The 16,172-nt window shown below is 41.0% G+C and overlaps 1 protein-coding gene across 11 annotated transcripts in view; it reads left to right on the top strand.

The window, feature by feature from the left end:
• The window catches only part of SLC12A4 (solute carrier family 12 member 4), a 52,635-nt gene that overhangs the window by 35,188 nt on the left and 1,275 nt on the right, over positions 1-16,172 (top strand). For 9 of the 11 annotated variants that reach the window (XR_005831171.1, XM_040615766.1, XM_040615761.1 and 6 more), the window contains 17 exons: positions 627-841; positions 1,826-1,990; positions 2,072-2,170; positions 4,265-4,322; positions 4,833-5,007; positions 5,412-5,530; positions 6,016-6,114; positions 6,467-6,586; positions 7,328-7,432; positions 8,455-8,623; positions 9,704-9,899; positions 10,609-10,778; positions 10,953-11,084; positions 11,183-11,290; positions 12,096-12,280; positions 13,045-13,059; positions 15,027-15,160. Coding sequence is in view for 10 of the 11 variants with exons in the window: in XM_040615766.1 (XP_040471700.1) it covers positions 627-841; positions 1,826-1,990; positions 2,072-2,170; positions 4,265-4,322; positions 4,833-5,007; positions 5,412-5,530; positions 6,016-6,114; positions 6,467-6,586; positions 7,328-7,432; positions 8,455-8,623; positions 9,704-9,899; positions 10,609-10,778; positions 10,953-11,084; positions 11,183-11,290; positions 12,096-12,280; positions 13,045-13,059; positions 15,027-15,160 (2,264 nt within the window). In the remaining variant the exon portion in view is untranslated. The remainder of the gene's footprint in view (positions 1-626; positions 842-1,825; positions 1,991-2,071; positions 2,171-4,264; positions 4,323-4,832; positions 5,008-5,411; positions 5,531-6,015; positions 6,115-6,466; positions 6,587-7,327; positions 7,433-8,454; positions 8,624-9,703; positions 9,900-10,608; positions 10,779-10,952; positions 11,085-11,182; positions 11,291-12,095; positions 12,281-13,044; positions 13,060-15,026; positions 15,161-16,172) is intronic. The other 2 variants (XM_040615765.1, XM_040615760.1) reach the window with 1 other exon arrangement.

The raw sequence follows: 16,172 nt of genomic DNA, 5'->3' as shown, positions 1-16,172 counted from the left end.
TCCTTGGAGAAGTGGATTAAAATTTTCAGTGCCGCAATAAACTGTTTGTGGTCAGGTGAAACACAAAAGGCACTGGAGGATTTTAGCAACTATGCATAGTTATCTTCAGTTTATCAAAGTTTATCAAAGAAGCAGCTTTGCTTGTTGTGATTGAAATGTATATTCCTAATTCTGAAGCTAAAATGTCAGGTTATTTGAATACTACTGTACAGAAGCTGGGATAATGCAATTCCAAATATCTTTAGATATTCTAAATATCCAGTAATTTGAATGCTGGTATTCTTCAGATCTCTTCCAGTCCAGTAGTTCTGTTAAACTGGGGGGAGAGTGGCCTAATCTTTATTTTTCATTGTTCAAGGTAAATGTACCAAATTCAATAAATAACACTGATATAGCTTTTTATACCTCTCCTAAAATTGTTGGAAAAGTAGCTTTATACTTCGGACCCTTAAAAGAAACATGCACAGTCTTTGTCCTGCTGCCACCACCTTTTTGAAGCTGAGGAATGATGTAGCAGACTAGAGGCACTTGAAGTTTCCATGTTAAGAAAGAGGAATTACGGAGAAGGGGGAATTTCAGTTTCTCGGTACCATATAATAGCGCTGGTTTTCGTATTTCCCTTCCAGGATTTGCATGTTGGGCAACAGGACTTTGTCAAGAGATCAGTTTGATGTTTGTGCCAAAACCATAGTGAAGGATAACATTACTGTGGCCTCTAAGCTTTGGGAGCTCTTCTGCCACAGTACGAACTTAACCACTGAGCACTGTGATGAATATTTCCTAATGAACAATGTCTCCGAGATAGCAGGAATTCCAGGAGCTGCTAGTGGCATTTTAAAAGGTATGATAGATTTTTTTTGTTTTTCCCTTAAAGAGGAGGCATGCTGAGCAGTTGAAATAAGTTGAACTGTTCCCTGCTGGTTAAGAAAGAGGGACTGAAGAAATGTAATTACAGTGAAGAAAATTATCTTCAACAGCGAAAACCAAGTGTTATGATTTTTAAAAAGAGGAGATGGCACTTCTGTCCTGATACAGTGCTTGTCTGCTGTAGAATTGATTAAATTTGCCGTGTACATCTCATAATTTCAGCAGAAAATCAGCTATAATTATGATCTATACCAATATGAGTAAGTTGTTAATATTTTTCAAAACTCTGTGTGTCTGTGACTCACTGTTTTGGACAGGTTAAGATTATGTCCTGAAAGATAAGAGCACTTGTATAAAAATAGTGTGCTTCTTTCTTTGCCCACTCTTGAATATAATATCATTGAAAAGTGTTCACAATTGAAATGAACTCCAGAGAACAGTTGCTTTGTGCCAGTGCTGAGTGCCCAAGGTTCTCATTTTCACAGAAACCACGTTTCTAAAATGGATTCAGCATTTATTAGTGAAATTTCAAATGCCAACCACATAATTCTGTAGTTCTTCCACTGTCTAAAGGACAAATCTGTTTACATCTAGAAAGCTCATCAGTATTGCTGCTTTGGGCTCTCAGAGCTACTGTGTGTGGGTGTGGTGGTTCGTTAAAAATATGTGGTGTATTTCTTGGGGTTAAAACAGGTATGAAGTTAAAGTTACATTTAGTAATATTAAAGGGTAAGAAATGCTTGGACTTTGTAGGCTGTTAATATGTATTTGTTGTTTTTGTTATGGATTCCCTTGAAAGCATGCAATGTAATTTTTCTTTCATGTAACTTGTATATGTCTTTATTTGTGTTGATCGTTGAACTGCATTTGTAATCTTCAGTTGTAGACTCGTTATAACGAGAACAGGTTTGAACTGAAACATGCTTTTCTTTTCTGTGGTGTGATAATAACATTGAAGACAACTTATGGAGCAATTATTTGGAGAAAGGAGAGATACTGGAGAAAGCACATCACCCATCTGTTGATGTAGCAGGCCAGAAGAACAACCTCCATCTATATGTGCTTTCAGATATAGCTACTTCATTCATGGTGCTGGTTGGCATCTTCTTCCCTTCGGTGACTGGTGAGAATACTGGGACAGAAGGGCATCTCGGGTCTCTGAACTTTCTTCTCCCATGATCTTATGTTCAAAATATATTTTCAGGTATCATGGCTGGTTCAAACAGATCAGGGGACCTCAAAGATGCACAGAAATCCATTCCTGTTGGAACAATTCTTGCTATTGTCACCACATCGCTAGTCTGTATCCTTTTAAAATTAGTAGAGTCCTGACATGTTGTAAGCGGCTCGGATGAATGGCTGTGTATCTGATTGTGGAACTGCTTTCAGGTGACTGAATTATCGGTGTGAGTATGATTGGTCAATGGAAGAAAAACAGTCCTTGAGCTGAAAGTATTGGAATTATCATCTTGTTGTTTTCCATCCCATTTTTTGTTTTGTTCTTTTGCATTGCCATTGCTTTTCTTTGCTATGCAGCGGTCTATAGCTTTTCAGGCTGGTGGAATATAGGTACATGTTTTTTAGGATGCAGCGAGTCGACTGTGAAGATGAGGGAAGGCTTTAAAGGGGAGAGATGATAAATCTTAGTTCCTTGGAGCAAAAAAAAGTGCCTTTTAACTTGGGTGAGATGAAGGAGTATAGACGTTCTTGAACATTTTAGGGCAAGATAAACTGAATTTAGAAATGAGACTAGATGTTCCCCAAGTGGGGTTTTTTTGGAAGTGGGGGAAGGTTCATGTGAAGAGGTAGCTGCTCACCAATGAATTTGTGTATTTATTTTTTTTTTAAGTCAGTGAAATAAGATCATTTAACCTCACTTACAGGACTGTATTTTTTTTTCCCCTTGGTTTCTAATACATGCATCTGATTTAATGCGATTTAATGATTCTTAGACACATCCCCAGCTGGCACGCCTGGCAGTGTTACACGCACTGTGCTCAGTAGTGAGCTCCATGTAGCTGTCAATGACTCATGGTTTCCTGCCTGTTTCCACTGAGTCTGGAGCATTTAATGTGCAGAATATGACCATGTTCCTCATACCAGATTTCTGGGTGCTGAGTGTGCGCTCAGAGAAACAGTCTTCATCCCAGTTGAAGTTGCTGGGTTTTGTATGTCGTTCAGGGCTTAGGACCACAGGAGCTTTGCTCGGGAAAGACTCTTCATCTCTTCTCTGCTGCTAGAGAAGAGATGAAGCCAAGGTCTTTCAGCTACATCTCGCTGTTGGGGTCCTAACTACAATTTCTCAACCTAGGAGATTGAACGCCTTTTGCCTTTTTTTTTTCTTTCCTTTTAATATGAGCAAGGACTTCAAGACTTCTTTGTAAGAGCTTTCTGAATAAATCCCACCCAAAAAGGACAGCTGGCCAAGATGGTGACTGTCCAGGCAATTCTGCTGTTTCAAAGCTGGTTTTTGCCAAAACTTGTCAAGCTATAAATCAGGATCCTAGCTCTCTTGTCCCAGCTTCTTAGCACAGCCTTTTCCAGATGTGGCTTTGGGAACTGACCCTGTACCAAGAAGTCTTCATTTCCTATGAATGTAATAAATGTATATTGAAACAGGCCACAGACGTAACCCCCAGTTCTGGTGTTGAAATATTTACAGTTCAGAGCTTGTTTGCTGGTGGGTGACTTTCTGTGTAGGTATTTGTATGCCACCCAGTGGAAGGCTGACACCGTAATGTCTAGGAGTGGTCCATGTTTCCTCCTCTTCGTATTTTACAATTGCACTTCAGGGGTGGAGTTCAGGATTTAACCATTCATGGAAACTTAAATCACAAGATCAAAAAATTTACTTGAATGCCAGATCCAAAAAACCTGGAGTATTTTGTGCTCCCCAATGCAGAAGTAGTACAGTAGAATAACAAACCCCATATTCAAGGACTCGCTGGTGATGTGAATGCCATCAGAGACCACAAAACGAGATGGTGCGGTGTAATGGTTTGCTATTTGTCCAAAAGGTTTTCAGGTGCAGGAGAAGGAGAGAGAAAAGGATGGTATTTAAATGTCGGTTTCTGTTTTATACTAGCAGATTAAATAGATGTTTACATAGGAAAATATTTCTGTGAAGTTACCTCCTTTATCGTAAAGTTTAAACCTGTGTTTTTTCAAAAATTGAAACTTAGAATTATTATAGTTATTATAATAACTTTGTCACTTTAATGTTAGAAGGTATACATGTTTATTTACTCGCCAGCTTTACCAGGTACTTAGGGAGGTGCTGCAGTGTAAATACTGTAGGACAGAGGCACATCCTGAACTTCCCACAACACTTTCTATGGTTGTTTTCATCTGCCGTGTCTAAAGAAATCCAGCTTCCTTAGCACAGCCTGCACTCCAGACTTCAGCTGTGTGTTATTATTTGGAGCCTGCATAGAAGGAGTAGTCCTGAGAGATAAGTAAGTTTTACTGCTTTGATACTCTCCTTTCTTTATCTTTTTTGCAGGGAAGGTGTGCTCTTTCCCATCTCACCCCTCCTCACTCTGTTTTTCTTTTTTCTTTTCCCTGTAACTTTTACTTCTGGGTGCCTTTTAAATCATATTTGTATGTAAATCATAAACAATGTTTTGGGTACCTTCTTGTATTTGATTTGATAATTTCTGGCATGGCTCCCTCAGATCTTCCATCCTATATCTTAGTTCCTGCATCTTTCTAGGTGAAAGTGGAAAATGATGTTGTGATAATAAGAATTTTATGATATATAATAAAGTTGTTGAATTGTTGAAATCAGGCTGCAGACACTTCCTATCTGTGTATCAAAAGGAACTCTGATTGTTCACAACTTTCTATATTTCCTAATCAAGAAAATACATAATATTTAAATGGTATCTTAAACCTGACCTAAACCCCCAAACTTTACTGTCAAAATACTCCTCCGACTAGGAATGTCTCACTGTTCCTCTCCGCAGGTACGGCGATGCAGTGAACAAGAACTTGGTGGTGGGCACCCTTTCGTGGCCCTCGCCATGGGTCATTGTCATAGGCTCCTTCTTCTCCACCTGCGGAGCAGGTCTGCAGAGCCTTACGGGAGCCCCTCGGCTGCTGCAGGCCATAGCAAAGGACAACATCATTCCTTTCCTCTGGGTTCGTACATCTTCAAAATAATATTTCTTTTTTTTAAAAAAAAGATTCTGTGTATAGTAACTAGCTGTTTGACTTCATGCCCTTGCAAATCAGATTTATTTTCTCTAGTTTGCCCAGCATTGAAGTGAAGGTCAGTATTTTTTATTTTAATGCTTTGTTTTCTTTTCTTAAAAACTAGGACTATTTTTAAAGGAGTTTGAATAGACACATATGGGCATTTTATGAAGAAGTCTAACATCTAATTCTGTGAAGCATAGAAAACCATTAGAATAATTTTCCTTGCTCTAGAGAAGGAAGTATGTAGGAAAATTACTACTGTATTTTGAAATTTAATTTTTTATTTTTTTTTAATTATAGCCTTGTGAAATACTTGGAAGATAGGCATAATGTTTCTGTTTCTTTAGATTTTTGGTCATGGAAAAGCAAATGGTGAACCGACGTGGGCTCTTCTGCTCACGGCATTAATCGCTGAGCTGGGGATCCTTATTGCTTCACTTGACATGGTGGCTCCGATTCTCTCAATGTAAGAAACAGGCTGGTCGCTGTTTAAGGGGTGAGGGGAAAGAACGATGTTCTTGAGTTCTGCTAATTTGATTGTCTTTCAGAACTGTATCTTCAACCAGTAAAGCAAGTTACTGGAGCCTGAGTTCCACATCTATTATTTCTATGAATTCTCTGACTTCAGGCTCCACGTATTAATCTGTTTCTGCTCTGGAATATTCTGTGAATAAACATGTTTTTAGTATATTGTCGTTTTGTTTGGGAAAATGTTATTTTTATCACAGACCAAAGATCGTGTTGATGTTGTAGCTAATCTAACTTGATCCAATCAAAAAACTCTTCTGACTACTTTATACTGATGATTCAGGCTAATAAAAATCATAGGGATAGGCACACATGACAGGCAGATGTATTTTCACTGTAAATCATTCTTGTGATTCAAGTATGTGCCAGAATCTATAAATATGTGTGCTAAAAAGTTTTGTGCCTTTTTTTTTGCTTTTGCAGGTTTTTCTTGATGTGTTACCTCTTTGTTAATCTCGCATGTGCAGTGCAAACGCTTCTTAGAACTCCAAACTGGCGGCCGCGATTTAAATACTATCACTGGTAAGCAAAAGGCCAGCATGCTCAACGCCTGGGCTGTTACCTCTGGGTTTTAGAAGAGCAGCCCTCCCCGTGAGGGCTGTGGGCATCTTTTATTTCTCTGGGTATCTGTTCTAGACAAGAGTACGTTGATGTAATAGTCATAGTGGACCAGACTCAGGTATTTAATGGCTTGAGAGTTTCATTGCAGCAACAGGGTGCTAAAACTCTTGAGGACTGGTGGGATTCATTGGAAGCTTTACTTTCACTGCCAGTGCAGAATAGACAATATAAAGAAAAAAGAGCAAGAGAGTAATTGACTTATTTTTAAGTTTTTTACCCTGCTACTTACTAATATCTGTGTTTTTCTTTGTAGGGCTCTCTCATTTTTAGGCATGAGTATTTGCCTGGCACTGATGTTTATTTCATCTTGGTATTATGCTTTGGTAGCTATGCTTATTGCAGGCATGATTTACAAGTACATTGAATACCAAGGGTAAGTGTTAACTGGATAGAAAAGGGTAGGAAAAGGGTCCTTTTTTTTTTTAGCAATTATCTCTAGCCCTTCACATTTGGAGAAGGAACTGTCCAGAGATATTACTTAGAAGGCTTTCCTTTTTAGTTATTTTTTTTCATTGTTTTGCTGTGTCAGTGCTAAACAGCAGCCCCTGAAGTGCTTTGTTGTTAAGCCTCTAAAGGTGTCCGGTGAAATTTGAGTCACTGGAAGCAGAAACCTGGTTAGGATCTATCCTGCTGTCTTACCACACGCAGTTACTTCGGGCCCAGAACAGCTGAAGGCAGCATTCCAGTGTATCTGGTGCAAAGGTCTGTTCTAGAACAGTCCTTGAGAAGCTGAATCTGCAGGTGAGGTTGCCCAGGGTTGTTAATATCCGACGGAGTCAGGCTGCAGCATGGCTGTATAACTTAATTTTAACAAGCTGGGTATTGAAATACCTGATGTTTGTTTATGCTGGGGAAGCCTTCTCTGTAGTGGAGTGTTGATTACAAATTAAGCACAGAATGGTGGTGGTGGGATATACGTTGGACTGAAACATTTGCATTTTTCTCATGTGATACATGGCAGGTATCACAGACACACATGCACAAATGATAAATACACATGCCATGCGCGCTATGTATCACATTATTAAACTTTCTGTATAGCGTGACTGTAAATGTGCAATTAAACACTCATGAAACCACAGTCACAGCTGGCTAAACTGTGTGTCCTTCACAGTGCGGAGAAGGAATGGGGTGATGGCATCCGCGGGCTTTCGCTCAGCGCAGCACGGTACGCCTTGCTCAGGCTGGAGGAGGGCCCGCCGCACACAAAGAACTGGAGGTACTGCTTTGGGACTAATAAAATGCACTGTCATGGTTATCTGCTTACGCTGAAGGAGTGAAACTGGACTCCAAACAAGACGCTTTTGGTCTGTGTGAATGAATTTAAATGCCCAGAATATTAAGAAAAACCCAAACAAACAAGTGTTGAGCCTGCGGGAAGCTGCCATGTCACTGCCCCAGCCCTGCTGTGCAGAGCCTGTGTGGCCATACCTGGTGTGTCCTTTGGATCTCTAATCTGACTCTGAACTTGCAAATTCAGAAGTGGAACTTGGGGAAACTGGAGATCTCCAAATCCAGAGGTCCAGAGGCCGTGGTAATTTGCACTGGGGGCCTAAAGAAGTCACTGCTGTCATTCTACAGTTAAAAACAGGAACAGTGGCCAAAATTTTTCCCCTCTGGCTTTGTCTGTTGAGGACAGACCAAGTGGGCAAGAACTCTCCTCTCACTCCCGCATCGCACAGCTCGTAGGCTCTGAGCAAGAGGACTATGAATCTACCAAAGAAGAGAGTTTTATAAATCCTTTTACACTGGCTCAACCATAGCTTAAGACAGAAAATAACTTAGTTGATGTGTAGCAATGCCTTAAGGGCAGAAGGCAGGTGGGATTTGTGTTTAGATGAGAATGTTTGTGTTCCCCAGTTGTTTGGCCCCGGTATCCAGCTAGATCTGGAAGGACAGCCTTATGGCATGAACACAGTGTGTGCTCTAATAGTACTTGAAAGAGCCTTGAAAATCAGTCATGGAAATAATAACGCGAGCCTTTTAAGCTAAGTAAGTACACGAACGGGTATTATTACTGTCAAAACAATGCAGCAGAATTTCCTCAATGCTTCAAACCTGGTTTGAATCAAGAGAAATAAAATATTAATTAAAACCCCTCTAATTTGTGAGATACAGAAAGAATGTACTGTTTCAGAGTTAATATTCAAGCACAATTAAAGTGATGAGAGATGCTTTTTTCTAGAAGTGTTTTTGTTAACGCCTTAGTAAAAAATACATTCCCTTTATTATTTCCTCCAGACCTCAGTTGCTGGTGCTTCTGAAACTTGACGAAGATTTGCACGTAAAATACCCTAGACTGTTAACATTTGCGTCCCAGCTGAAAGCTGGTAAAGGTTTGACTATCATAGGATCAGTGATCCAGGGGAATTTCTTGGAAACTTATGGAGAAGCCCAGGCTGCTGAACAGGTCAGTGTCTTAAACAATTTCCTAAAGTAAAAAGGGGTGAGCGGGCAGATAAGTTTCATAATCAAACGTGGAAAAAAGCGTATCAGAGGCACCTGCGATGTGCAGGACTGGTTGAGGAGTACTGCAGCTGTGCAGAAAGGGGCTTGCAAACAAGTTGCAGCTGCCAGTTGCAGCTTTGGGAATACAGTAAGATCAATGCTTGCAACTTGTGTAAACAGCTTTACTGCATAAAACTCTTCATTTATAAGAAATAATTGCTACGGAAGTATATATATGCTGATTAACAGACGAAAGAGGACTGTTTAGCTTCCTGAAATACCAAGAAACATTTCAATAACTGTCAGTTATTGCGAACTTAGCGAATGTGCTGGGTCTCTTGCAGTGTGGTGATAAATGTATTACAAAAAGCACTGAAGGACGGTCCTGAAAATTTCTTAAGAAACCATTTCATGTTTCGCACTGTTGAAGCATGACGTTGTGGCCCTGCTTGCATCTGTACGGTATCAGTGCATGACTGTTACCTTCCCCAGAGGCTTTCTGTACAGGAAAACTGTTATAAAGGGAAAAGTAATTCATGTGTTGACCAAGTTGGTTTAGTTTTTAAACAAAAAAAGGTGTTCTTGATAGATGCGGGAGGTTTGGTGCTTATATTTGTAAGTTGAATATAATAACACAGCATATTACATAGAAATCTGAAACTGAAAATCTGAAGGAAGTTAATGAATCTTGGGTTTAAAAAGGTGAGTGTTTTAGGATTAGAAAATGGAAAGTGAGATAGTAACACAGATATCACTACTACTATGAGTAAGAGATTATAGCACAAGCCAAGAAACCCTTATCTTAATGTCTTAGAAATAATTGTGTTTTGAAGGGAACTCTGTGTGTTCTAAACAAGTATTGTACGCAATTAGTGGGCATTTTCTCTTCTGTTTTATTAAGGAAGGTAGATGCGCAGAACTTCACTTTGAAATGTGTTTTACCTGTGGACGTGTGAACCAGAAATTTACACTGTAACCACATGGTAGAGGAAACCTAAAGAGTTCCATTTGGTTGTAAGGTTTTTCCTTGCCTGTCTTGCAGACTATTAAGAATATGATGGACATTGAGAAGGTGAAAGGATTTTGTCAAGTAGTTGTAGCCAATAAAGTTCGAGAAGGAATTGCCCACTTGATCCAGTCCTGTGGACTGGGTGGCATGAAACATAATACTGTGGTTTTGGGATGGCCGTATGGCTGGAGGCAAAGCGAAGATCCAAGGTCATGGAAGACGTTTATAGGTGAGCTTCAAAGGTTCTGTGTGATCCAACATTGTGAACTGCGACGTTTATTACACGCATGGTACACACAGGGGATTTTAACAGAATCCTTGTGAAACTGCTTTTGGATTTTAGTCTGTTTTTACCAGTATTGGTTGTGAAGTAGATGATTTCTTGCAAAACTGCTCTGTGTTTGGAATACCGCTTCTTGTAGGTAAAAGACCTACGAAAGATCTTCAAAGATTAATCTAGCAGCCAGAGTTCATCTCTGTAATGAATGGTTTATAAATTACAGACTTGAGAGGCGCTGTTTTAATGGCAAACTATAATTTGTTTCCTAAACAGTCTTTCTTTTCACTGGTCCTACCCTATCCATCTCTCTTCACTACTGGAGCTAACACACTCCTTGCCTGTATCCCTTTCCTTCCTCTGTGGTGCACTGATTTAACACAGATTAGAGCAGAGCAGGTGCTTTCTCCTCACGCTTACCTTTGAAGATTGCTGCTTTTATTTCAGGCACAAAATAGGGCTTGTGTAAGTCTGCTTTATCCTGGCTCTGTCATTTGGTCTGATCTGTCTATGCAAGCCTTGCTGTACATACTTTATGTAAGCAATGACTTTTATGGTTTGCTGGCACTTACTCAGTGAGTAGCTTTTTTCTTCTTTTTTTAAACCGTAGATCACTCTTGCAGAATTGGAAGTAACTGTTCGTTCTCCCCTTTTTGGGCAGGTACCGTTCGGTGCACAACTGCAGCCCATCTGGCTCTGCTGGTTCCCAAAAATGTGTCTTTCTACCCCAGCAACCATGAGCGTTACAATGAAGGCAACATTGATGTGTGGTGGATTGTACATGATGGAGGCATGTTGATGTTGCTTCCTTTTCTTCTCAAACAGCACAAAGTAAGGAGCTAGCCAAAGAATCTCACCCAGCTACTGCTGTGTGCAGTAGTTTAAAGAAACAAGGTCCAGTAATAGAGCCTGTATCAATAAACGAGAGTGGATATATTGATAAGTTTGTTTCATAGAGCAAAATATTACTGGTTCAGATACTGAGAGTTTGCGTTCCCTCACCAGGTTTGGAGAAAATGCAAAATGAGAATTTTTACTGTAGCTCAGATGGATGATAACAGCATCCAGATGAAGAAAGACTTGGCTACTTTCCTCTATCAACTCCGAATAGAGGCAGAAGTAGAAGTGGTAGAAATGGTAAGGGATATGAGCCTGTTTTTCACTTCATGATGCAAATGGTGGTATTTGGTTATGACTTGATTGCAAGCACAATGATTTTTTTCTTATTTCTGCAGCACAATAGTGATATCTCAGCATATACTTATGAGAGAACTCTTATGATGGAGCAGAGATCTCAGATGCTGAGGCAAATGAGGCTGACAAAAACAGAGAGGGAAAGGGAGGTATGTCATTTGTGGTTGATTACTATGGGCTGCTGAGGTGGATGACACAAAGTGCCTTCCTAGTAGTGTTTTATATAGCCGCTGCTTAAATTTAACTCCTGTGTTCTGAAGATGTAAGGAAATACTTTGTGTAGCGTTTTTGTTTTCCAAAATTGGTGTAGTCATTGAATAGCCTGACTGTACCTGTAAAACCATGCTAGAGATCATTTGTTTTGGGGGAAGATGACGGCAGTATAGGCGGTGTGGAAACAATTTGTGTGTTCCCCTTGGTGACGTAAATGATACTCGATAACTTGAGGATGTGAGTCTCAACCCTTTCTTGACCTTTTGCTTTATATGGAATGTCCGGAGTTTGCCTCAATTTATAGTATATCCTGTTTTCTTGCTGAAGATTTCATTCCAGTGTGGATGGTTAGGACACGTAGCTATGAAAGGTGCAGGTGATCTAATTTTTCTGCATGTGTTCGTCCAGCTTGCTTCTGTTGTCAGCTTTGAGTCAGACTCGTCCATTGTTGCAGACCATGTCATGATGTGAGTTAGACTGTCTTTTCTTCCTGTGTAGATACAGGCTTCTGTCAGTCCAAATTCTGCATGGCTTGCACCCATCAAAACTGTGGAGTCCGTTTGGTGTGTAAGGTTATCGGCCAGGGCAGATGCCTGGTATCCTGGTGTCAGAGGTGTTCTAAAGGCTATATTAACCATAAAAAATAAAGGATACAATGGCACAAAAAGTCTTTCGTTGCTTAAACAGAACCAGAGAACATAAAGTCTTGAGACTTCACCTTGTCATTCATGTGCCCTCTAGGCTCAGCTGGTAAAGGACAGACATTCAATAGCACGTCTGGAGAGCCTCTACTCAGATGAAGAAGATGAGGGGGACTCTGTTCCTGAGAACATCCAGATGACCTGGACAAAAGAGAAATGTGACGCTGAGAAGCGGAACCGAGGCAGTGCTGTGGGAAGCTTTAGAGATCTCATCAGCATTAAGCCGTGAGTCTTGCCTAAATCAACAGCTCGCACCTCCTGGCTCTCTAGATGCGCTGTGCTTTTGTTATCCTTTGTCTCCTAATCATTGGTTTAAACTTGCACCGTAAACATCGAGACCTAACTACTGAAAAGACAGCAGTTAGCCTCCTGAGAAATCTCTGACCAATTAAATGTGGCACACGTCCCTTGATATTTTACTTGGTATAGTCCAATTCTAAACTGGAGCTGTTAAATCCTGTTACAACTTTCCTCCTGTCTCCCAAATACCTCAACAAAACACACAATTAAAAACCAGTCTGGTAATTTCACTGATCTAATCAGAACTTTAAAGGAGACCAGTAATTTCACTGTCTAATGTGCAGTGTGGATGTTTAACACGGCAAGGAAGAAGCTGTGGAGATAGTGAAGAATGGTTGTGAGTAGAATATGTGTGTGGTAAAACCCTCGAAGATGGGCTTGTTGTTGAAGGAGCGCTGACATGTAACAGTAGCCTTAGTATTACCACGTGTGTGCCCCTCGAATAGCTAGAAGTAAAGGTCTGGTTTAGCTTTGTATAAAAATGTGTGACTCTCCTGTGACCTACTGTAATCTACTACGTCTTACACGAAGAATTCACTCAGTTGGTTTTGCGTACTTGGCAAAGTTCCGGATTTTTCTTCCTAATAAAACAGTGAGAATTCAAATCTGTTTTAGGCTGAATCATACTGTAGAAATTCTGATGAATTTGGTGTTAACTACCTCTACTTTTTCCTCTTCCATGCTTTCAGAGAGTGGGAAAACTTGTAAGTTTGTTATTTAACTTAGAAGTACATTAAGATGGTTGAGAGGGAAGACTTCATTTTCTCAACTAAAAGCAGGAAAATTATACGTAATTATGGAAGAAAAAGAGTCAAGAGTTGAGCAGTCTTAGTAATGTTTTTAAAAGCAGCAGTATTTGCCACTTAAGCTTTAAGTGTCATTATAAATAGCAAGTAACAAAATACGAGAGTTGTCCTGACCAGAACTAAGTCAGGATAGAGGCGGTTGCAGGTCTGAACCTATTTTCTTGAGCAGAGTGTGACGCAGGAAGCGGGATACATCACCCATTTAGAGGAGCTCTCGTTCCACAACACTGCTGTGATGTTTTTTCTGGCAGTTTCTGAACACTAACCAAACCCTTTCCTTATAGCCTACACCTTCAAGTTGCTGGGGAGATGCCAATTTTAAATGTCACTTTAGAGAATACCAAACCTTCAGTTTTTCAATTCTTTTTCCAAAACTCTACGTAGATAATAACAGTATATTGTTTCTGGGGCTGGTGTCTTCCTTACTTCCTGTAAACATAATCTGGCCTCTGTGTTGTCCCTGGCTTGCTGAAACTGACGTAGTGAAGACAGAGGATGCTCTGGCTCTGAATTAAATAAGAACGTGAAATAACAGAGAGGCAATTCCCAGTGAGTAAATTGTGCTGTTAGTATAATAAACATTATTCTTACTGTTGCATCTTCTATTTTCTGTCTATATAAAAGACTTCTTTGCAAACCTAAATGTTTGGAAGACCAGCGAGGGTTACTAAAGACTTTCACTCAAAACATGTAAAGCTGAATTAACAAATCTATAAGTTCATATTAGATTTGTTTCCACTAATATTTGTTTTTTAATATATTAATACAAAGGAACCAAAACCCCTGTAAGTTGAAGAAGATCCTCAAAGCTGCAAATATAATCTCCCTTTGATTAGGTCTATTTCTGTGTTGGTTTTCCTTTTATGTTACCAAAATAATGGTTGATTTCCTGTAGGAAGGAAACATTCCCTGGCTCATAATCCCCAAAGGAAACTTTCCAGTTCTGTTCCTGCATGAATTGATGTTACTTTGTGATAAGAGATTCTGAATAATTAGTCCTGTTACCTCTCTCAGCCTGGATTCTTAAGGAGTGGAAGCTTACAGGATCATACTGCATCTATTCCCTTCTCTCCCATAACTTTTGAACCAAGTGGCTACTCAAATTTGAAAGCATGATTGAGATTTTAAAGATATTTGGGTTATAAGTGTTTCCTGTAATAGCCTGGCAGAGTGGTTGGTTAGTGTCCAACTGAAGGAAAGATTAAAATCCTTGTTATCGACCAGAAAGGCCCCAGAAGCAGGGATACATCCAGGCGTTTGTAGGCTGCGTTCCAGCGCACAAACGTGTAGGCAGCCAGGCTTTCTCTGGAGATGTCAGCTGCTGTTCAACTCAAACAGACAAGTGCACCCGTGGGAGGCGTGGACTGAGCGCAGCGGTGCCGCTGCCCTGCTTGGTTCCGATGGGTCTCGGGCAGTTCTTCGGTGCTGAGTCCGGAGCGGCGCGTGGTCTGTGCAGCCGTAGGGGTGAGGGGATCTGGAGAGGGCTGCCCAAAGGCAAGGCTCTGCAGCCACGGGTGTCCGCAGTCAAAGAGCGTGTCCCCTTGTGCAGATGTGGTTTAACCTCTTATGCAAGACTTTTATAAAATACGCTTCTGGAAGAGCAATGTAACTTGGGAAACTGGAGACTTGGCTCCAGGGATCTTAAAACCGATGGACTTAGCCGTACCTGAAGAATGCTGTGAAATCTCTTTTGTATCTTCATTGTTAAGTTTGAAAAAAATTACTGCGTGCTGAGCTGACATTTAACAGGGTATTTAGGAGATGTAAGGTATGCTTTTAAGGGCATTTTTATTAAGGGCCTATTTAATAATGCAGTTTTCAGAGGCGTGTTTCTAACAGGAAGTCTGAATGTGCTTCTTCTGCAGGAACCAGTCTAATGTCCGAAGGATGCACACAGCAGTGAAGCTAAATGAAGTTATTGTAAATAGATCCCATGATGCCAGACTTGTTCTCCTCAACATGCCTGGTCCTCCAAAGAATACTGATGGAGATGAAAACTGTATCCTTTCAGGCAAGGCCTGGTCCACCTGGCAGAGCATGTTTAATCTGTGCTTTTGACTTCATTTTGCCGCAAATGCTGTGACGCAGCGTCCGCTGAGCGGAGGGTACTGTCTTGTGCCTGTTATGTAGAATTGCTGAAAGAGAAAGTTGCCGCTGGTTGCTCTGGAAGCCTTGGAGGTTTGAACTGAGTCGTGTCTAAATCCTTACTTCTTTTATTTATTTATTAAATTAAATTTATTGCTTTAATTCTCAATAGCGGACGTAGCAGATGTTTAAGAAGGCGTTGGCAGCAGCCAGCGCTCGGGGCAGAGCAGTGTCTGAACTCAAGCGAGGAGGAAGGTCCTGAAGGAGAGGGCTTATCTCGGGTGTAGCTCACACGGCAGGATTTGGGAGCTTAGCTCCAAGTGCAATGCTCTGGTAAGATAAAAATTCAAACCTGCGGTATTTGGGCACTGCGGAGGGGTACTTGCACTGTGCCCCTAAGCAAGCAGAGCTGTGGTCTGGTGAGCCGGCTGGCGCTGCGGTTCTCTGTCACAGCCACCCTTCAGCCTTGGTTTGTACCGTTAAGTTAGTAAGCCTTTTGCTGCCCTGTGCCAAAGAAAATGTATGTCACAGGTCACAAATCACAGACTAAATGATGGGTTTCTCCTAAATCTGTGTAGCAGTAGTAGTAGTAGTAACAGCTGTTTCACAGTGGTTGTGCTGGCCAAAGGATAAAATTGTTCCTCTTGGCATAAGGGGGCTTCAACCACAGCTACTACAGCTCAGGAGAGCTGAGGTTATGGATGGGGATGCTTATTCCTCCACCCTTCCCTGGAGAGGCTGAGCCGCTGTGACTGAAAGCTGCTCAGTATCCGTGGAGAGTAGCAGGGAGGGAGTGTGACTGTGTAACCTGGTGCCACCAGCACCACTAACGGGCTCAGCGTTGGGCAGGTTCGTTTTGGAGCCAGCTGAGGCAGGCTTTGTGTGACACAGGGGCAGCCCCGGCCTCATCTCACAGAGGATGCCTC

Source organism: Falco naumanni, chromosome 15 (assembly GCF_017639655.2).
Source record: "Falco naumanni isolate bFalNau1 chromosome 15, bFalNau1.pat, whole genome shotgun sequence".
Taxonomy (NCBI): Eukaryota; Metazoa; Chordata; class Aves; order Falconiformes; family Falconidae; genus Falco; species Falco naumanni.
Note: the sequence above shows the minus strand (reverse complement) of the source record. Positions and strands in the feature narration are given on the sequence as shown.